General features: G+C 41.7%; 1 protein-coding gene across 1 annotated transcript; it reads right to left on the reverse strand.

The window, feature by feature from the left end:
- Positions 1-8,934: 8,934 nt before the first annotated feature.
- LOC111970934 (inhibin beta B chain) lies at positions 8,935-18,943 on the reverse strand. The gene is made up of 2 exons (XM_023997702.2): positions 18,439-18,943; positions 8,935-9,946 (listed from the first exon to the last, which is right to left on the reverse strand). The coding sequence occupies exons 1-2, from the start codon at positions 18,851-18,853 to the stop codon at positions 9,171-9,173; spliced, it is 1,191 nt and encodes a 396-aa protein (XP_023853470.1). The 5' UTR covers positions 18,854-18,943; the 3' UTR covers positions 8,935-9,170.
- Positions 18,944-22,853: the final 3,910 nt, after the last annotated feature.

Here is a 22,853-nt window from a genome sequence, read left to right on the forward strand (position 1 = left end):
GAGATAGGAGGGAGAAAGAGAGAGAGAGGGAGGGAAAGAGAGAAAGTGAGAGGGGAGAAGTGGAGGGAGTGAAAGAAGGGGACAGAGAGAAGAGGAGGGGGGTAAAGAGGAGGTAGAAAGATAGAAACAGAAGGAGGCAAAGAGAGGGAGAGAGAAGGGAGAGTGAGGGAGGGATAGAGAGGAGGGAGAGAGAGCAAGAGAGAGAGAATAGAGAGACGGGGAAAGAGAGAAGAACTATCTGTCTGTGAGTCTCATCTTTTCATCTTTTCCCATTTTTTTTATTTTATTCAATTTAATTTATTTTTTACCTTTATTTTTACAGGTTTTTCTCATTGAGATAACATCTCTTTTCCAAGAGAGACCTGGTCCAATAGCAGCAGGGAGAACAGCGTTTCAGACAAAACAACTTACATACACTAACACAACATTAAACAAAACTACAAACACACATACAGTACAAAAAAAACATTTTACATTAAAAAATCAAACTAGATCATCAAATCAAACTAGATCATCAAATCAAACTAGATCATCAAATCAAACTAGATCATCAAATTTTAAAATGTTCAGGAGAGATTTCCAGGACCACGGAGCTAAGTAACTTAAACTATTTCTACCATGACCTAATTTTTGGTACTGTTAGAAGCAAATGAGAATGGGATTGTAATTTATATTTATTTACCGGCCTGACTAAAAATGGAATTGAATGGAATGTATTGACATAAGCATCAATTGGTAGACAGTGTCTACCAATTTCCCATTAACAGCAATGTATTGCTATAAGCATCATTTGGTTGACGCTCATCTTTTCCCATTGCTACCGCAAAACCTGATGGGAGCATGGCCAATTGACGTAAAGCATCAATTATGTTTAGAGGCTGATAATGGGCTGACATGGAATGTCCCATCTTCTTAAATCCTTTTCCCTAACTAGGAATTATGTTTATGCCTTCAGAATGTATTCATACCCGGATGACTTATACCATTTTTTGTTGTGTTACAGCCTGAATTCAAATTGGATAAAATCTATTTTTTTCTCAACCATCTGCTCACAATACCCCATAATGACAAAGTGAAAACATGTTTTTAGAAATGTTTACGAATGATTAGAAAATGAAATACAGAAATATCTAATTTACATAAGTATTCACGCCCCTCAGTCAACACTTTGTAGAAGCACGTTTGGCAGCGGTTACAGCTGTGAGTCTTTCTGGGTAAGTCTGTAAGACCTTTCCACACCTGGATTGGGCAACATTTGCCCATTATTCTTTTCAAAATTCTTCAAGCTCTGTCAAATTGGTTGTTGATCATTGCTAGACAACTATTTTTAGGTCTAGCCATAGATTTTAAAGTAGATTTAAGTCAAAACTGTGACTCGGCCACTCAGGAACATTCACTGTCTTCTTGGTAAGCAACTCCAATGTAGATTTGGCGTTGTGTTTCAGGTTATTGTCCTGCTGAAAGGTGGAAAGCACACTGTACCAGGTTTTCCACTAGGATTTTGCCTGTGCTTAGCGACATTCCGTTTCTTTTTCATCCTGAAAAACTCCCTAGTTCTTGGTGATTACAAGCATACCCATAACATGATGCAGCCAACACTATGCTTGAAAATATGGAGTGTGGTACTCAGTAATGTGTTGAATTGGATTTGCCCCAAACATAACACTTTGTATTCAGGCCAAAAAGCTAATTACTTTGCCACATGTTTTGCAGTATTACTTTAGTGCCTTGTTGCAAACAGGATACAGTACATGTTTTGGAACATTTTCATTCCGTAAAAGCTTCCTTATTTTCACTCTGTCAATTAGGTTAGTATTGTGGAGTAACTACAATGTTGTTGATCCATCCTCAGTTTTCTCCTATCACAGCCATTAAACTCTGTAACTGTTTTAAAGTCACTATGGGCCTCATGGTGAAATCCCTGAGCGGTTTCCTTCCTCTTAGGCAACTGAGTTAGGAAGGATGCCTGTGTCCTTGTAGTGACTGGGTGTATTGATACACCATCTAAAATGTAATAATTGCTCAAAGGGATTTTTAATGTCTGCTTTTTTATTTTTAACCATCTACAAATAGGTGCCCTTCTTTGCGGAGAATTACAAACATCCCTGGTCTCTGTGGTTGATTCTGTGTTTGAAATTCACTGCTCGACTGTTAATTGTATGTGTGGGGTACAGAGATGAGGTTCAACTCTATTATTGCACACAGAGTGAGCAACGTATGTGACTTTTTATGGACATTTTTACTCCTGAACGTATTCAGGCTTGCCATAACAAAGGGGTTGAATACTTATTGACTCAAGACATTTCAGCTTTTCATTTTGTATTAATTTGTAAACATTTTGAAAAACTGAATTATGGGGTGTTGTGTGTAGGCCAGTGGCCAAACATCTCAATTTGATTATTTTTAAACTCAGACTGTAACACAACAAAATGTGGAAAAAGTCAAGCAGCGTGAATTATCTCTGAAGGCAGTGTATGCCAGTATTCACATGGAATGGTGTTTTTCATTTTTACATTCCAAGAAGGGGATTATCAGGTGAAGCCTCGTAATTCTGTCCCATTTTCTATGAAGAAGAAAGACAGAAAAAAGAAGAGAACGACAAGGGAAGTAGGAAGGCCACAGCCCATAATCATAGTGCATAATCGACGGGCACCTGTGTTCACTTTAAAGTTGTCTAAGAGAGCGTTATCTCTCTCATAATAATAGTATTGAATCCTCTTTTGTTCCTGTGTTCTGTGAAATTTTAGACATGTTTTATGTTACCGCATTCCATTGAAGGGCACTCATAGAGCGTGTATGGTTCATTCATACATACACTCAGGGATTTTCAACACCGCAGGCATCTCACTGACGTTCACAAGAATGTGTCTGTTGTTGTGTATAGATCAATCAAGTGTTTTGTTGAGAACTTGTTGTGAACTTTGACTGTCTGGCGAGAACAACATTGACTTGTCCTGTCACCCTGTCAAGGCCACACCCAGCCATCTCAATGAGGTTGGAGTGAGGAGGGGGGAGAGGAGGGGTTAGGTTGAAGTGACGAGGGGGAGTTTGGAGTTAAGAGGAATGAGAAGGGGTAGAGGAGGGATGAGGTTGGAGTTGGGTCAGGTCACTAGGGGTTGATGACAACGTGTTATGGCTCTTCAGATGTTTCTTTGTTGTCTCTTGCTTTAGCTATAAAGCCCCTTGAGAGGGGAGCTGAGTCAATTCCATGAAACCGAAGAGCATTTCTACTGTACAGAAGAGGCCACGTGTGACATATTTGTGGATATTGGGGTAGTTTATAGTACTGAAGGGCAGAAAGGTCTTGTGGCATGCAAGGTTTTTCTGAGTGAAAATCACATACAGTATTTGTCTTTAGTAGGTACATTTTTCAATTTGGCATTTTGACAGTCAAAACCAATAAACCAAACAGTGATCACACCTTTATTCAGGACAGCCTTTCCAGGGCTGATGGGCACGTACATGTAAAAAGACGATCTGTAGGTTGTGACTGGTATACGGTTTGATTGGTTCAGCTAAATGAAAGCCTGCAGCTACTTGTCCAGCCACAGCTGAACCTATAACCAACTCGCGGAGTGATAAGTCTTGTATATAGCCCACAGATCAATTGCATAAGTTATGGCTAATAACTTCTAACTAATATATCTTCAAAAGTTATTGGAAAATGGAACGCCTGACTTATACAATAAATGTCCCAAGAGAAGGTTTAATTGACTGGCATGAGCTGGTGAGTACGCTGTCATAGAAAGTTATGCTCGTATGAATTTATGATCTAAAAATGAGATTAGCGAATCACCCATACCATAAATCAATATACCTGTAGCAGCATATGCTTGGCCATATGCTAGCTCAGCCTGCCTAGCTCAGCTTGCCTAGCTCAACCTGCCTAGCTCAGGCTGCCTAGCTCAGCCTGCCTAGCTCAGCTTGCCTAGCTCAACCTGCCTAGCTCAGCCTGCCTATCTCAGCTTGCCTAGCTCAGCCTGCCTGTCCTCACTTCGCTACAAGATGTTCAATTTAGCTAAAAGCATGTGGCTGTTCAGTCAGTCAGTTTTGTGCAGCAAACTAGTGTAGCCTGAAGCTCTGTTGTGTCATTAACATTCCTGTAGCTGAGGAGAGGTGGCTCCTTTAATGTTTTGAATGTTCTGCTACATGATAAAACAGCTCGGCCTGTCACCTGGGACCTGAGCGGCACACTCCATACCCCCCTCCTTGTCCCCTCCTTGTTGAACTGTTCCTGGAACTACACCTCTCAACACTCAACTCTAACAACTAGTTTGTGCTGCCAGTAATTTAGAAAACATCTCTCTTTCTCACTCCTTCTCTCTGCCTGTCTGTCTTTCTCTCTCTGTCTCTATCTCTGTCCATCCTCCCTCCTCTCTCTGTCTTTCTCTCTCTGTCTCTATCTCTGTCCATCCTCCCTCCTCTCTCTGTCTTTCTCTTCTTCTCCTATCTCTGTCTCTATCTCTGTCCATCCTCCCTCCTCTCTCTGTCTTTCTCTCTCTGTCTCTTATCTCTGTCCCATCCTCCCTCCTCTCTCTGTCTTCTCTCTCTGTCTCTATCTCTGTCCATCCTCCCTCCTCTCTCTGTCTTTCTCTCTCTGTCTCTATCTCTGTCCAGGTCCTCCCTTCCTCGTCTCTGTCCTTTCTCTCTCTGTCTTTCTACTCTCTGTCTCTATCTCTGTCCATCCTCCCTCCTCTCTCTGTCTCTCTCTCTGTCTCTATCTCTGTCATCTCCCTCCTCTCTCTGTCTCTATCTCTGTCTCTATCTCTGTCCATCCTCCTCCTCTCTCATCTTTCTCTCTCTGTCTCTATTCTGTCCTCCTCCCTCTCTCTCTATCTTTCTCTCTCTGTCTCTATCTCTGTCCATCCTCCCTCCTCTCTCTGTCTTTCTCTCTCTGTCTCTATCTCTGTCCATCCTCCTCTCTCTCTTTCTCTCTGTCTTCTCTCTCTGTCTCTATCTCTGTCCATCCTCCCTCCTCTCTCTGTCTTTCTCTCTCTGTCTCTATCTCTGTCCATCCTCCCTCTCTCTCTGTCTTTCTCTCTCTGTCTCTATCTCTGTCCATCCTCCCTCCTCTCTCTGTCTTTCTCTCTCTGTCTCTATCTCTGTCCATCCTCCCTCCTCTCTCTGTCTTTCTCTCTCTGTCTCTATCTCTGTCCATCTCCCCTCTCTCTCTATCTTTCTCTCTCTGTCTCCTATCTCTGTCCATCCTCCCTCCTCTCTCTATCTTTCTCTCTCTGTCTCTATCTCTGTCCATCCCCCTCCTCCCTCTGTCTTTCTCTCTCTGTCTCTATCTCTGTCCATCCCCCTCTCTCTCTGTCTTTCTCTCTCTCTCTCTATCTCTTCGTCCCTCCTCTCTCTGTCTTTCTCCTCTCGTCTCTATCCTTGTCATCCTCCTCTCTCTCTGTCTCTCTCTCTGTCTCTATCTCTGTCCATCCTCCCTCCTCTCTCTGTCTTTCTCTCTCTGTCTCTATCTCTGTACCATCCTCCTCCTCTCTCTGCTTTCTCTCTCTGTCTCTATCTCTGTCCATCCTCCCTCCTCTCTCTGTCTCTATCTCTGTCCATCCTCCCTCCTCTCTCTGTCTTTCCTCTCTCTGTCTCTATCTCTGTCCATCCTCCCTCCTCTCTCTGTCTTTCCTCTCTCTGTCTCTATCTCTGTCCATCCTCCCTCCTCTCTCTGTCTTTCTCTCTCTGTCTCTATCTCTGTCCATCCTCCCTCCTCTCTCTGTCTTTCTCTCTCTGTCTCTATCTCTGTCATCCTCCCTCCTCTCTATGTCTTTCTCTCTCTGTCTCTATCTCTGTCTCTATCTCTGTCATCCTACCTCCTCTCTCTCTGTCTTTCTCTCTCTGTTCTATCTCTGTCCATCCTCCCTCCTCTTGTTCTGTCTTTCTCTCTCTGTCTCTATCTCTGTCCATCCTCCGCCTCATCTCTGTCTTTCTCTCTCTGTCTCTATCTCTGTCCACCTACCTCCTCTCTCTTTGTCTTTCTCTCTGTCTTGTCTCTATTCTGTCCATCCTCCCTCCTCTCTCTGTCTTTCTCTCTCTGTCCTATCTCTGTCTCTATCTCTCCATCCTCCCTCCTCTCTCTGTTTTCTCTCTCTGTCTCTATCTCTGCCCATTCCCCCTCTCTCTGTCTTTCTCTCTCTGTCTCTATCTCTGTCCACCCTCCTCTCTCTGTCTCTCTCTCCTCTCTATCTCTGTCTCTCTCTTCCATCCTCCTCCCCTCTCTATCTTTCTCTCTCTGTCTCTGTCTCTATCTCTGTCCATCCTCCCTCCTCTCTCTGTCTTTCTCTCTCTGTCTCTATCTCTGTCCTCTCCCTCCTCTCTAGTCTTTCCTCTCTCTGTCTCTATCTCTGTCTCTATCTCTGTCCATCTCCCTCCCTCTATGTCTTTTCTTCCTCTTCTCTATCTCTGTCTCTTCTCTGTCCATCCCCCTCCTCTCTCTGTCTTTCTCTCTCTGTCTCTATCTCTGTCTCGACTCTGTCCATCCTCCTCCTCTCTCTGTCTTCTTCTCTGTCCTATCTCTGTCCATTCCTCCCTCCTCTCTCTGCTTTTCTCTTCGTCTCTCACTCTCTGCTAATTTAGAAACATCTCTCTTATTGTTTTCTCACTCCTCTCTCGCCTCTTCTCTTTCTCTTTCTCCTTCCTTCCTTCCTTCTTCCTTCCTTCCTTTCCTTCCTTCCTTCCTTCTTCCTTCCTTCCTTCTTCCTTCTTCCTTTCCTCCTTCCTTCCTTCCCTCCTTCTTCCTTCCTTCCTTCCTGCCTTCCTTCCTTCCTCCTTCCTCTTCTCTCTCTCTCTCTCTCCACCCCCTCTCTCACAACACCAGATTATAACACTGACTCCTCCCTTCACTGCCCAGATTGATAGACGGTCTTTTTATCTGAAACATATTAATTCACCCGGCTGACAAAAACACTTAATTCCTTGGCAGGACAGTGCTAGATACATTTAAAGTGATTATCTTGCTGAGGACGTGAGAGACCAAGCATAGTGTTTTCAAGAGGCCCGGCTGTCATGTGTGGTCTCCTGCATTGGTGTGTGTGTGTGTGCGCGAGCGCATGTGTTTGTGCATGTGCAGTCCTGCCCTGTCTGTCTCTCTCACTGATTCTGACGTGTGAGGTATTTTGTTCACCCTCAGGTTAACATGAGTGGCGTTCTTTAAAACACTACTGCAAAACAAACGGGAGCCTATAGTAACCAGATCTGATGCTATCAGCTAATGTTGTTGATTGCTTCTGTTTACCAATCACTGAGAGTGTGACCTAGGGCCAACCACTTGAGCCCTGGAGCTCTGCCCAAGATTCACTCTGCACTAATTTATTGTGTGTGTTGTGTGTGTGTGTGTGTGTGTGTTGTGTGTGTGTGTGTGTGTGTGTGTTGGTGGGTGTGGTGGTGTGGGTGTGTGTGTGTGTGTGTGTGTGGTGTGTGTGTGTTGTGTGTGGTGTGTGTGTTGTGTGTGTTCGAGTTTGAGTGGTCACACGTTTAACGACTAGATTAGAGTTGGCCACTCCTGCATATCTTACATATTAAGTACCCCAGAAAGGGACTCAAGAGAGTTCCAACCTAATTCAGATAAGACATTTTATTTTTCAACAATTACAAAGAACAAAATATTTTTAAAATCATATTTATATCTTCAATCAGCTGTACAGAGATGACGTGTTTTTTCTAAATGATTCCGGAACAAGAACTGAACTAGAAAACCGAAGAGTATTTAAGTCGATGAAAAAAAATTTGTCAGTTACAAAGTAGAAAAAAAGATGTTGAACTGAAAATGGAATCCATAATATTGTACCCTGATGCAGTGTTTAGGCCTCTTAACTGGTCACAAAGTATTTTACAAAATAATACCATGGCCTCTTATAATAGCAAAACAAAATCTTGGCCTCTTTGGTTCCATGATTAGGTATAATACATTTGAACAGAACTCAATTTGCTTTCTATAAAAATAACTTTTTTTCCAATGGCAGTTTCTTTATTTTTTTAACTAATCACGCAACTTTTCAGTGCAAATATTGTAACTATCATTCACTTTGAAGAGGAAGCAAAAMATTACATTTCAAGTACTGGTAATAGTTAATAACTGGAACTAAAAGTTCAGTTTGTCTGGTGTCTGTGGGTCAATACTATACATTGCATAGCTCATGCGGCACTTATATTTAAAAGGATTGTGAGCAAGGGTCGGTGTACCACATTGTACTCTTTAAAGGCATTTCAATCTGCAAGTGCTATTTAATGTGCATTAGGAAGTGCTATACTGCACCAGGACTTTAACCGAGCAATATGGTAACTCTTCGCTTTTGATTTTCTGACTGAAATGAGAGGGAAACTGGTTGTGCTACAGCTGTTGAAGAAATTAAACTCTTCCCGTTAAAAGTGTGAACGAAAGAAGGAAGGACTCAGAAGAAAGTAACAGAAGGTAAGTGTTTTTCCCCTATTYTCACTGTTTCATATCACAGCCTAAACTCCCAGGTTTTGATGACAGCTTCAGCATTCGCATGGTGTGTTGGAATGTATTTTTATGTTCTGCTCACTCTGACTTGGAAGCCATTTTCATTTCCGGATGCTGGCCCGTAAAATGAAAACGGTTTTATATAAAAATGGAATCTTGTGACACATCAACAAGATGTATTTCTTGTTATAAGTGCTGAAGTTGTACAAGAGGTGAGTTATCAGGGCTTTCACTATASGTTTTGCAGTTATACTTTCTTGAAAGAGGCAGGGTTGGGAATTGTCTATCAGCAAGTGCACCTCCTTCATAATCTCAGGCTCTGTTCCACCTTCGTCAGAGTATCGAAATAGAACTCTCCATTTTCAGGATAGAAATGGCAATCTTGGAAATATATATAATGTGAAGTACCAGTTAGTTCCAATCCCTCTGATAATGACACCTACATGATTTGGGATTGAATCATATGTTCACATGTTGGCAAAAGAAAAAAGGCTTCGACCAGAGAATATTATTAACAAACATAAATATATATACAAGTGTTTGTTCAGGCATATGTGAGAATGAGTGTGTAGGATATGCGTAAATGAATGAAGTTGTGTGTGCATGTGCGTATGCCTTATGTCCATAAATATCACTTTGATTTCTATAATTAATTTTGGAATATCTTTTTCTTGTTTACAAATGTTCATAAACGTCCACTTGAAGCACATGCAGTCTCAACTCAAGCACATCCACACTCCTCCACGATCATATTGGGTACGTCTCTCTTGACGATGTTGTATTCATCGTCGAAGTAGAGCATTGACATGGTGCTGAGCTTGGTGGGGATGCAACAGGAGTTCATGGAGCCGGGGCTCATGCCTCTCATCCGATACTGATTGACCACTGCAGTGTGGAAGGACGACGCCGACCCTGGCACTCCCGCCATGTACGCTGGACAGTTGCCCTCGCAGTAATTCCCAAAGTACCCCGACGGTGCGATGATCCAGTCGTTCCAGCCAATGAGGCGGAAGTCTATGTAGAACTGCTGTCTGCAGCACAGGCTACTGCTCCCGTCACACTCCAGCCCCCTCTTCCTGATGCGGTGCTTGTTGTCTGCTTGCCTGGCCTGTACGACTAGAAACGGCCTGTGGGACTCGTCGTTCTGGTTCACGAGGATCGGTAAGACCGCCAGGTCCTCGCAGCCCTCACAGCGCACGTCCAGGTTCTGCCGCCGGCCGCCCTTCTCGAACACCATCTGGATAGCGTTGGTCAGGGGGAAGGTGTGCCAACCGCTCCTCTTCAGCTCGACACGCTTTTCCACCAGGTTCCACTTGCTGCCCAGGCCYGGCTCCTGGTAGTACACCTTGACTGTGACCTTCCTCCGCTGGCCCTTGTCCAGGGTGTTAGGAAGCAGCCTTAAATACAGCCACAAGGTGGCCTGGGTCACATARAGGTGCTGGTTTCCCTCGTTAGAGATCAGGAAAAACAGGCTGGATTTAGATGATACCAGCTCATCTGGGAAAGACAGGAACAGAACAGGAAAAGTCAGTTAAAAGTCAGTTTAAACCTATAACGGTTAGTATYGCAATGCTAAAAGAGGAGACAAACACACAGATTCATTGGCTATATGGTGTAAACAAACATCTTTCAAAAACCTTACTGCTATTGGACAAAGCGTCAAGAAGATACTACCACACTGGGTGGTCCCAAGCTTGGATTGTTGGATGAATAGGTGGARAAGAACTGGGCACATTGGGAACAGTTCAACAGTTTGGGATTAAATTGAGATAGACGGTTACTATGGCCTCCCTGGTTATAGCCTGTCTTAATGTCATCTTTATCTYGCCTGGGATGTAAACAGAGTTTGTACTGGTACTAAAGGGATTTGGTGGATGGGTGTACACTGGGACACAGCTCTAACAGAGACACTCAGCCTCTTCTTGGTCCAGGACCCGTATTCAGAAAACGTCTCAGGGTGCTGATCCAGGATCAGTTTRGTATTTTAGACKATCATGAATCCTAGATCAGCACTCCTACTCTGAGATGCTTTATGAATACAGGCCCTGGTCTTGTCACATAGGCCTACATGAGGACTGCAATGACAGCGCAGCATCAGCAGGTCTGGAATCAGTTCCAGCTGGCCCTTGCCTATAGGGAGCCTTGACAGTGACAATYACAGTACAGATCTGGGATCAGGCCCACTTGAAGTTGCCCCCTGGCCCTGAGTCAGGCTGGGTATGGGGAAGAAGGCTTATCAGAGCCAAGTACAAAGGCTCAAAGGCTTTGCTGTGAATACTGCAGAAAAACGAGAGCTTACTGAGCCTAAATGCTTACACAATGCACASTAATGTGATGTAAAGGAAGCAAATGCATGGTAAAGCCAGGCACATTGAGTGAAGAGGAGCWCAGCTTCACTGTGGATTTATGACGAAGGAAAAAAGGAATTMACATGAAACTAGCTGGCCTTCCCAACAACCCYACTATCACCACAGAAACCTTTTCTGGCTGTACAGTGTGTGCCAATGTTTAGTCGTTTTTTGCTTGTGCCATATTGTTTTCATGTGTGGGTAGGTTCAGGTTCGGGTTAGGGTAGGGTCAGGGTCCAAAGTCAAATTCAAATCTAACTTGCACTTGTCACATGACATGACCAAAACAACTCCTACTCTTCCACACTCTTCAGTAGCTAAGGCAGTAACTGAAACAGATGGTTTCTCCCCAYTCCTCCAGCGAGAGTGAAAACGTCTAACCTGAGAGACCATCAGCAGCACTCTACATGGYTACTCTGTGACTGACTGAGCAACATGCAGCTMTCAGGTGGAGGAAAGTGGGAAAACGCACACATGTCAAGGGTCACCTCTCCAGCCTGAACACTGAGCTGTGCTGCCTGCCTATCTGCCTGCCTGCCTGTTTGCTTGCCGCCCAAAGTGAGGGGACCCGACCTGGGCGGGCCTGGGCCCRATCATCAGGCATCAGCTATAATGGAGGCTGCCCTGGCCTGCCCAGCCAGTCTCCATCTGCACTGCCTCACACATCACAAGACAGGTAATCTCCTTGTTATTACTCAACTCAAAGACTTAGTCAACAGACAGCTATAGACCACACTCTGACTGTACTAGCACCAGGCCATGGGTGGCAGCACAGCTGTCAWGACGTGARCAACAATAAGCWAAAAGCTAAGACCTAGTGTCTCCTGATTTGAAATGGATGTTCTATTTATCTTCTGTTTACCAATGGATGACTGTGATATATTACTGTATCGGTTATTTCTTRTTTCAACAGGGGAGGCGGGAAGAGGGGGGCTTTTTGAAACAAARCTAAGYGGTCCATTTTTCACTCTGTGAGTAAAGAGGGAAATTGTCTCAGATGGAACAGGATACTCAAGAACAGAATACTCCCCAAAAAGACACATCCAATCAGAAAGTGGTTTGTCAGGTGATCTTATGAGAGCACCAATGCCGTATACAGCATTCTTTCTTTATCCTTCTCAGGAACAGAAACAGAGTTGCAGGGAAAGCGTCTTTAGATGCTATCACTATAGCTGACATCGTGGCATCTTTGTCAGGCAACTGCTGTAGTAACCGTACGCAACAACGGCAAATACAAGGTCTAACATACAAGCATGATGAAGTCAATGAGTACTGTGCAGGCAGGAACCAAGTCCCACTCTAGGACTATATAAGGGAGATGGTCCCTCACACCATGCATTCTAATACGGAACAGTCAGTGGCAGTGAGTTCACCATTCCAGTTCACTCTACATTCAGCATGCATGGTCCTGACACAAAGCGCTGACCTTATGTAGATGTACAGCCATTCTAAAGCAGCCCTGATTTCAGGTCAGCTTGTCAGGGTTATTCAGCTGTCCCCATAGGAGAACCCTTTTGGGTTCCATATAGAACCCTCMGTGAAAAGAGTTCGACAAGGAACCCAAAAGGGTTCTACCTGGAACCAAAAGGGTTCCACCTGGAACCAAAAAGGGTTCTCCTATGAGGACAGCCGAATAACCCTTTTAGGTTCTAGATAGCACAATTATTTCTAAGTGTATTTGAGAAGCACCAAACAGGGTTGGTTTTGATCAGCTAACCAAATCACTGACACTAAGAGAGATGCGCAGCCGGTTAGAGAAACTCTGGGGTGACTTAAACTGCTGTAAGAATAAGAGGCAATAAGAGGYTTGATTTGAATACACGTGGGCCCAAGCAGGTGGCATCATTGATCATTTCCAGTCCCCCTTCAGCATCTCTAAGCAAATTGTTCRGTGAGCTCTTCTCAGTGCCACGACCAGCTGGCAGCAGCTACCACCCTGGGTAATACTGCCAACTGGCAAGGAGGGCAAAGAGGCACAAGGAAGGCAACCCAACTGAATCTACACAAATATACAGTACAAAGTTACAGAGCTTTTGTGAATAATGTGAAAATATTATGGGGCTTTTCAAATCTTTTTGGGATTGTCCATATCATTCRTTCTAATGTGAATGTGATATTATACCTACCCTTAATCTATTCTATGCAAACCATGGATTGTACGTGRTGTTTTGAAGATGAGTGCTATGAGGCTGTTATGGTGACATTATTTATGAGTCTCTGGGGTGTGAACCTAAGCCTGAGGACACACTTTTTCTATGCTCACACTCTAACAAATGCTTGGATGTTTGGTTGACCTAACTGCTGGGTTGCAGGTGTTGGGTCACGATCTTTTCTTTAGAAACCGCTGGGTTATTGACGCTGGGTTATTGACGCTGGGTTATTGAGATATGACCCAGAGGATCAGAAGACTGGAGGCATCGTTTAGTAAGGGGCGTGGCATTCAGATAGTTATTTTTAGCCACCTGAGTAAATGTCATTCCTGTTCATCTGTTCTGTTGAATAGCTATCACATGCTATGGTTAAACGTGGACTTCTTTGTAGCTTTAATGATGCGTATAGAAGTGTACAGTATATAAGCATCATACCCTAAGTTCCCTAAAAGCCTCTGTAAATCCCATCGTTGGGATACAACAAGGTGGTATACCTTATTATAATATGTCATGAATAAAAACATTCTTTGCAGTATGATGAACATGATGAACAGGAATGACATTTATGATGTTAGATAAGGTCTCTGACACTAACAGTTGTCCTCTCAAGACGAAGCTTCTTACTGTGACCAATGCCTGTAGCATGACCCAGGTTATCACTCAACCAACTGGAGCGCATACCAGTAGTGTATTGATCATCTCTTCACTAACGCTGKAGAGCTTCGCTCCAGAGCAATATCAGTTCCCATTGGCTGTAGTGACCATAACATTGTGGCAATAACAGGGAAAGCTAAATTAGCAAAGGCAGAGTTATTTATAASAGGTCATACAAAATGTTTTGTTGAAGAAGTAAAARATTGATGTTGGTCTGATGTGTATAAGGAGGAGAATCCAGATGCAGCACTTGGGAGTATTTGTAAAATTATTATTGCCAATTGTTGACAAACATTCACCTGTTAAGAAACTAAGTGTGAGAACTGTTAGAGCCCCCTGGATCAATGATGAATTGAATAATTTTATGGTTCAAAGAAATTATGCAAAAACAGTGGCAAACAAGTCATGCTGCTCATCTGATTGGTTGACATACTGTACATTGAGACATTTTGTGACCAAATTGAACATTGAAATTGATGGGTCATTTATAACGAAACCTTTTGATATAGGCAATGATTTCAATGGCTATTTCAACCTGTAAAGTAGACAAACTGAGAAGTGAAATGACAACATTGAACAGTGAACCATCATATTTGTGCATTGAASATCTAATATTGAAAGAGAAGGATTGCAATGTTAAATTTGGTCAAGTTTGAGTAGAAGAGGTTGAAAAGCGGTGGTTATCCATCAATAATGATAAGGCACCAGGTACAGACAACCTAGATGGGAAACTATTGAGAATTGTAGCAGACTGTATTGCCACCTCTATTTGCCWTGTCTTTAACCCAAGCCTAAAGGAGTGTGTCCACAGTCGTGGAAGGAAGCTAAAGTAATTCCACTCCCTAAAAATAGTAAAGCACCATTTGCTGCCTGTTCTTAGTAAACTAACGGAGAGAATTGTGTTTGAACAAATACAATGCTATTTTTTAAAGAACAAGTTAACTACTGACTTTTAAAATACATATAGGGAAGAGCACTCAACTTGTGCTGGACTGACTCAGATGACTGATGATTGAATAAAATAAATGGATAATAATATGATAGTTGGAGATGTATTATTAGATTTCAGTGCAGCCGTTGACGTTATTGATCATAATTGGTTATGAAAAAACTCACTTGTTATGGTTTTACATAACCTGCCATTACGTGGTTGGAGAGTTACTAATTCAATAGAACTCAGAGAGTATTTTTCAATGGAAGCTTCTCTAACATCAGATATGTAAAGTGTGGTATCCCTCAGGGCAGTTGCCTTGGGCTGTTAATCTTCTCTATTTTTACAAATGATTTGCTAATTGTCTTACAAGAAGCTAAAATCACTATGTATGCTGATGATTGCACACTCTACGCATCAGCARCTACAGCCAGTGAGCTCACTGAGACTCTTGGCAAGGAGTTACAGTCAGTGCTAGAATGGGTAATAAACAACAGACTGGTCTTAAATACATCTAAAAACCAAAAGCATTTTATTTGGTTGAAAGCATTCTCTTAGACCTAAACCTCAACTGGAGTTGTGCATAAAGGATGTGACCACTGAACAAGTTGAAGAAGCTGAACTCCTAGAAGTAACATTGGATAGTCAGTTATTATGGTCAAGTCATATTGACAAAGTTGTTGTGAAYATGGAGTGAGGTATGTCTGTTATAAAAATATGTTCCTCATTTTCGAAAACAAAGATCAACTGTACTAGTTGTTCAGGCTGTGGTCTTGTCCCATCTTGATTACTGTCTGGTAATATGGTCAGTTGCAGCAAAGAAAGACCTAGAAAAGCTGCAGCTTGCTCAGAACAAAGCAGAACGCCATACCCTTAAACTGCATACACAGAACTAACATCAACAACATGCATGATAGTCTTTCATGGTTGAGGGTTGAGGAGAAATTGATTACTTCTCTTGTAGTCTTTATAAGAAACATTCGTGTGTTGAAAATGCCTAACCACTTGTATAATCTATTTGCATACTCTTCAAACAGACATACCGCACCAGACACACAACTATGGGTCTCTTCACTGTACCCAAACCCAACACAGATTTAATGCGTAGCTCAGGTATGTATAGAGCCATGTCATCATGGAATGCTCTGCTACCAGAGGTTACTCAGGCAAAAGAAAGRCTAGCTTTAAAAGACAGATTTAAAAAACATATCGTGTCACAACGCCTCTCCTATTTCTAAATATCTAATTTAACTGTACTCCATATAAGAATATTGATATGTACAGTTGAAGTCGGAAGTTTACATACACTTAGGTTGGAGTCATTAAAACTCGTTTTTCAACCACTCCACAAATTTCTTGTTAACAAACTATAGTTTTGCCAAGTTGGTTAGGACATCTACTTTGTGCATGACACAAGTAATTTMTCCAACAATTGTTTACAGACAGATTATTTTACTTATATCACAATTCCAGTGGGTCAGAAGTTTACATACACTAAGTTGACTGTGCCTTTAAACAGCTTGGAAAATTCCAGAAAATGATGTCATGGCTTTAGAAGCTTCTGATAGGCTAATTGACATATTTTGAGTCAATTGGAGGTGTATGTGTGGATGTATTTCAAGGGCTATCTTCAAATCAGTGCCTCTTGATTGACATCATGGGAAATCAAAAGAAATCAGCCAGACCTCAGAAAAAAATGTGTAGACCTCCACAAGCCTGGTTTCCAAACGCCTGAAGGTACCACGTGCATCTGTACAAACAATAGTATGCAAGTATAAGCACCATGGGACCATGCAGCGTCATACCGCTCAGGAAGGAGACGCGTTCTGTCTCCTGGAGATTAACATACTTTGGTGCGAAAAGTGCAAATCAATCCCAGAACAACAGCAAAGGACCTTGTGAAGATGCTGGAGGAAACAGGTACAAAACTATTTTTTTCACAGTAAACGAGTGCTATATCGACATAACCTGAAAGGCCACTCAGCAAGGAAGAAGCCACTGCTCCAAACCGCGTAAAGACGCAGACTCGGTTTGCACTGTACATGGGGGACAAAGTACTTTTTTGGAGAAATGTCCTCTGATGTGATGAAAAAAAAATAGAACTGTTTGGCCATAATAACCATCGTTATGTTTAGAGGAAAAAGGGGACGCTTGCAAGCGAAGAACACCATCCCAACCGTGAAGCACGGGGGTGGCAGCATCATGTTGTGGGGTGCTTTGCTGCAGGAGGGTCTGGTGCACTTCACAAAATAGTGGCATCGTGAGGAAGGAATATGATGTGGAATATATTGACAACATCTCAAGACATCAGTCAGGAAGTTAAAGCTTGGTCGCAAATGGGTCTTCCAAATGGACAATGACCCCAACCATACTTCCAAAGTTGTGGTAAAATGGCTTAAGGACAACAAAGTCAAGGTWTTGGAGTGGCCATCACAAAGRCCTGACCTCAATCCTATATAAAATGTGTGGGCAGAACTGAAAAYGCGTGTGCGAGCAAGGAGGCCTACAAACCTGACTCAGTTACARCAGCTCTGTCAGGAGGAATGGGCCAAAATTCACCCAATTTATTGTGGGAAGCTTGTGGAAGGCTACATGAAACGTGTGACCCAAGTTAAACAATTTAAAGGCAATGCTACCAAATACTAATTGAGTGTATGTAAACTTCTGACCAACTGGGAATGTGATGAAAGGAATAAACGCTGAAATAAATCCTTATCTCTACTATTATTCTGGCATTTCACATTCTTAAAATAAAGTGGTGATCCTAACTGACTGAAGACAGGGCATTGTGAAAAACGGAGTTTAAATGTTTTTGGCTAAGGTGTATGTAAACTTTCGACTTCAACTGTATATGTGAATAGTGTGTAAATTGTGTTTTAGTTGAATCTTGGTGTCTTTCCTATATATAAAACTATTTTTGTTTTGAATTTATTGTAATATTTTATGTTATTCTTGTCTATTACTGTTCTGTACATTGTCATGTATTTGTAGGTTTCTATGTGGACCACAGGAGGTTGGTGGCACCATAATTGGGGAGGAAGGGCTCGTGGTAATGGCTGGAGCAGCATAGGTGGGATGGTATCAAATATAACAAACACGTGGTTTCCAAAAAATGACAACTGTAAATTTGACAAAACCTGGATCCCTTTTAGCCATGACCATAGCTAATGGGGATCCTAATAAACTAAACACATGGGTGGCCAATAAGATTTAGCTGAAAGCCATGCCCCTAATAAGACACGCCTCCTGAAAAMAACCTAAGGGGTTACATTCAAAAAGGCCCAGCTGCTAGGTACACCCAGCATGAGCGTAACAAATACCCAACTGATGGTTAAATTAACCCATGTTTGGGTAATCCCAACAAACCAACATGTTGGATTATTCACCCAACCCATCTGGCTGGGTCAAAATAACCCAACATGTGTTCTGTCCACTAGTTAACCAGCGCTGGGTTACCAAATAACCCAAAGTGTTTGCAGAACAGCTTGGCGAAAAGAATCATTTAAAACATCTAGAAATGATAAACACAAGCAACATTTGGTTTTGTTTCGTTTTATAATTCAAGCTATTTGACTGAATTTTCCTGTGTGCATGGAACCCGCATCAGTTGATTTCTGGTTTCATGTTCCCTACCCTTTAAATACAAATACACAATATTTAGAAAGTGGGCGACTACTGTGCCTACTGTAAGGAATTTGTGAATGTATTGTTTTCAAATCACAGACCCTTTCTGCTCTTAGRGGGTCCGGGGATGATGCGCGACATCACCTTGATCAACTGTGTGGTCCAAACTTTACGCACCAGACCCAGCTTGGTCTTTGCGTAAAAGTGGTTATATTTTTATTTATTTTTCCTAATACAATAGAGTAAARGGTAGCTTGCCTATAATATACAATATTTACACACCTGTCTCTGCGAAACTGATTATCTCCGAGCTTTCCTCCAYCACCTCGTTGGCATTTCTGGTCGCGTGTCCATCCAGATTCGGGATTTCTACTCTCCCATCCTCGCGGACTTTACCAGCGTGGAGTTTCCGAAGCGCAGTCACCATCGCCGCCTTCGGGATAGGATGGGTGATGTTGGGTCTTACCCTCATCTGTAACCTGCTCAAGATATGCCTTTTCACCGCCTCCAGAAAGTCAATGTCCACCCGTCCCGATTCCTCGGGCTGACCGATGCCACACGAAGTGCAAGTTTCCTGAGCTACGGTTTGCGTCTCRGTTCCCGGCAAAGYGTTCAAGGATCCCGGCGCCGCTTCTTTGCAGCGGACAGTCAGCACACAAGCCACAAATAATGCCACTTTGATTATACAGTTAATCATTTTCTTTATGAAGAAAAAAGTCGTGATATTTCAAGTGCAATAAGCCTATAATTCGTTTTCTACAATAAAAAGGTATGCAAAATATTGATGTCAAATGTAGGCTCGGCGTTTTTAAGAAAATACGATTACGAATGAAAATAAATATAAAGTTGTAGAATCCCGTTAGTCCGTATACATTTGCAAGGAGTCCATGCAATAATAAATATTTCACTCAATTCAGGCGCATTTTGATGGAATTAAATATTCCTTTCACCGTAACTTGAAATATTCCCTTTATTTCGTGTCTGTGTTCATTCCCGATGTCTGTCACTCATTTGACTTCACTTCAGGGGCACATTGGGAGTCAAGTCCGTTCTGCTTGTCTCAATGACTTTTCTTCACCCTTTCAAGGTAACACAATTTAAAAACCAGTAGGCTACCATTATCCGTCAATTGAGTTTCAGTTCAATGCCTGACGTATCATGCCATGGTTTAATTGAACTGCAATCCGCAATAACCATCATTTAGAAACGAATAGAAGAGGACAAACTAAACGAATAGAAAATCACCCATTGGTTGATAAACTCAAGTCAGGATATTCCATAGATGGAAAAAGCTGAAGGGTCGGTCAAATAATAACTTATCGCATATTGTAGCATCCAGTTTGTCATTTGCTTTGGACTTATTCCTTCAGTTTTTGTTCCTGTGTATCCTTATTAAAATGCATCTTAATTGGTTTTGAATTCCCGATATGAAATTGCCCTGATATACTTGAGTACAAAGAGGTCMGATGATCGGACGAACCTTTCTCTTGCTAGGTCGATGTAGGAGCCCTCCATAGACTGAAAGTTTTTATACAAGGAGTTGAAACCACGTGGGACGTCCCACCAACTAGACAGACTCCTAGTATTTGGTAGGAGATTATGCATAGGCTTAAGGTAAACTATCCTCCTTAGCTCTCCTYTCCAGAGAAAATGCTTATGGCCTATGGAAAACGAATTAGGAGAGATAAAAAATGACTTAAGAATTCGAGTAACCAATTGTTTACCAGACTGACTGATGACTTGTGCATAATGCATTGATTTGCGCACAATATATAGAATCATTAGCATAGGCTATCTTTACAGTGGAAACGATCTACTTTAGAAATAAGAACGAGGATTACATCAATAAACTTCCATTATATAATTAATTCACATTTAATATGTTCCTTATAAAGCCTGTAGGTCTAATAGTCTAGACAAGGCCATGTTTTAATATAAAACATTTCCATCAACACATGCTATCCAAATTCACTTTCTATGGGGGGGCTTTTTCATGAATTAAAAAAACAGAAAACGTTTCCCCTTCTAATGAAAAAATTAAAAATGACTGGTACCGACAGATTTTTGACAGGCCTTTCTTGTTGTGGCTCAAGCATGACAGCATGGCGACCATAAGCATCTCCRAAACWATACTGGTTGTATTGGAAACAACACCAAGGTAATAAAGATTTAAGCTCCAAAGATGCCACTATCAAAGGCACCACTTTTATTATTTGAAGTGACACAAAAACATTGACCAATTCAAGTCAGAGCTCTGTTTTGTCGTCACTAAAGTGAATTATATGCCTAATACACATATCACATAATACATTTGACCTAACATTGGCAACACCGCAATTTGTGAATGCCCAACATATTTTAACGCAATTTTTTTAGGTGCGCTCTCCCAATACTATAACAAACAGATCAAGTTGAAAGTTGTTAAATGCTGCCACCCTTCTTCTAAATATTGCAACTACACATTGCATGAACCGCACACATTTTTTGCAATCTGCATCCAGGCAATACACCGACCAAGCCTGAGCCATATAGTTTATATAGGCATATCATTAATTTACAGCATAAATCATGAAATATGCTGGATAATATTGAGGGAAAACAATGCACATACAATGACTGTGTAGGCTACTATAGATAATTAGGTGTGATAAATTAAAACGTTTGCACTGTTTCTAATTGTCATAGGTCTACAGGCRTACAGACCTATAGCCGATGTATTTGTCAAATGCAGGTCTGTGCAATTCCGGTCCTGGAGAGCAGAAACACTTTTGGATTCTGTTTCTACCTGTAGTTAATMGCAATTACCCATAGGGCCTCATTTATAAACGTTGCGTAGGCCTACATACAAAATACATAGACTACCCATAAACATGGGTGCGCCATTTAAAAAAAACTGAACTTGACCTGCGAATATTRTTAGCTTCCCGCKAAGWTAGACCATGCGTACGCACAGTTTCTAGTGGTTGAAGTATTGCGTTGCCAGCAGACAAGCAGCCGAGTATTTCGTGCAAATGGGGGATATGATGAAGTGCTTCTTCATAACAAAAAACCCTATAATATAATATATATGATTCAGTTACTTGCTGTTAGTGAGAAGAGTGAAGATCAATTTCTTTGAAACTGTGCATTCTAAAATAGCTATTTCCTATGAWCATTGCAGAATCAATTCTTCACCTTTTCTGACTGTGATGGTTTCATAGTCACGAAGTACTCGCTAGGCAGGGGCGCAACTTTGGTTTTAGAAGTCGGGGACATKATTTATTTTTATAWWTTTTTTTTTWTATCCAGTSGGATAAACAGTCCAAACAACCTAGCCAACCTCTCGGAGGCGTCTGCATGGTCCTAAAGCACACTGTTYRCTCATTTTGTATTACATTCCAATGATAAAACCTGGGACAAAAATGCAATTTTTGGGTTCATATTACAGAAGAAGTTTTAACCTACAACAAATTACCATGCGCATCTCTCATTTAATTGGGCCTATTAGTTAGGCTATTATTTCAAGTATTTTGCTCTATGCATCCAAAAGGAAGCGTGGTTTATAATATAGCCTACAGTAGAATTTAAGAGATGAACAAACAGACAGTTGATCTTTTGCTTTGAAGAATGTAGGATACCACCGTAAATAGGCCTACTAGGTTTTACATTTCGTCGAGCATACTAGACAACGTTTCAGAATGTGTGGGCAGTGCAGCATATTTAGGTTTGGGGAAAAGTAAATGCAAAACATTATTGAATTCAAACGATCTGTTTACAGGTCCACAACAATTTGCAATTGTTTTTTTTTCTTTCAGAAATTGTCAGATACAGCAAATGTCKCTGTAAAAGTTTTAAACATTCTGCCAACACCTCCAGAGACATTTGATCACATTCACCATTGCCATTTCCTTTAGAAACTGCCCTGGCCTGATTGCAATAAAGAGAAATAGTAGCCTAATGGAGTCTTTTTGTAGGCACTAACTCCGCCATGGTTTTCCTATGAGGAAAATGAATGGTGTTTTTGGAGGGTTTTTGGATAAACCCCGAAAACAAGGTCTGTGGCAGACACAAGCTTATGAGATCTTATACGTTTCGCTCTTTGAAATAATCTTGAGTTTTTGTGAGTTTAAAAGAATTGATGTTATAAAAAAAGCACATAAAGAACATAAAGGCTTCATAATTCATAAAGGTTATGTTAACTGCTATTATCTCATAGAACAAAARGAATAAYATCTCCTAAGCCTGTGTTAACTTCTTATGGCTGCAGGGGCAGTATTGAGTAGCTTGGATGAAAGGTGCACAGAGGTGCCCAGAGTAAACGGCCTGCTCCTCAGTCATAGTTGCTAATATATACATAYTATTATTAGTATTGGATAGAAAACACTCTGAAGTTTCTAAAACTGTTTGAATTATGTCTGTGAGTATAACAGAACTCATATGGCAGGCAAAAACCTGAGAAGAAATCTAAACAGGAAGTGGAAATTCTGAGGCTGGTCGATTTTCAACCAAGATCCTATTGAAATCACAGCGAGATATGGATAAGTTTGCACTTCCTACGGCTTCCACTAGATGTCAACAGTCTGTAGAACCTTGTCTGATGCCTCAACTATCCTGCCTAAGAAAAAAGGCAAAACAAAGCAGATTGAACCAAGAAGATTCGAATTCCTCCAACTGAAGGAAAAAACATGTTGTGCATTGGAAGCACTTTAACAATTCCA

This window comes from Salvelinus sp. IW2-2015, linkage group LG12 (assembly GCF_002910315.2).
Source record: "Salvelinus sp. IW2-2015 linkage group LG12, ASM291031v2, whole genome shotgun sequence".
NCBI classification, from domain to species: Eukaryota; Metazoa; Chordata; class Actinopteri; order Salmoniformes; family Salmonidae; genus Salvelinus; species Salvelinus sp. IW2-2015.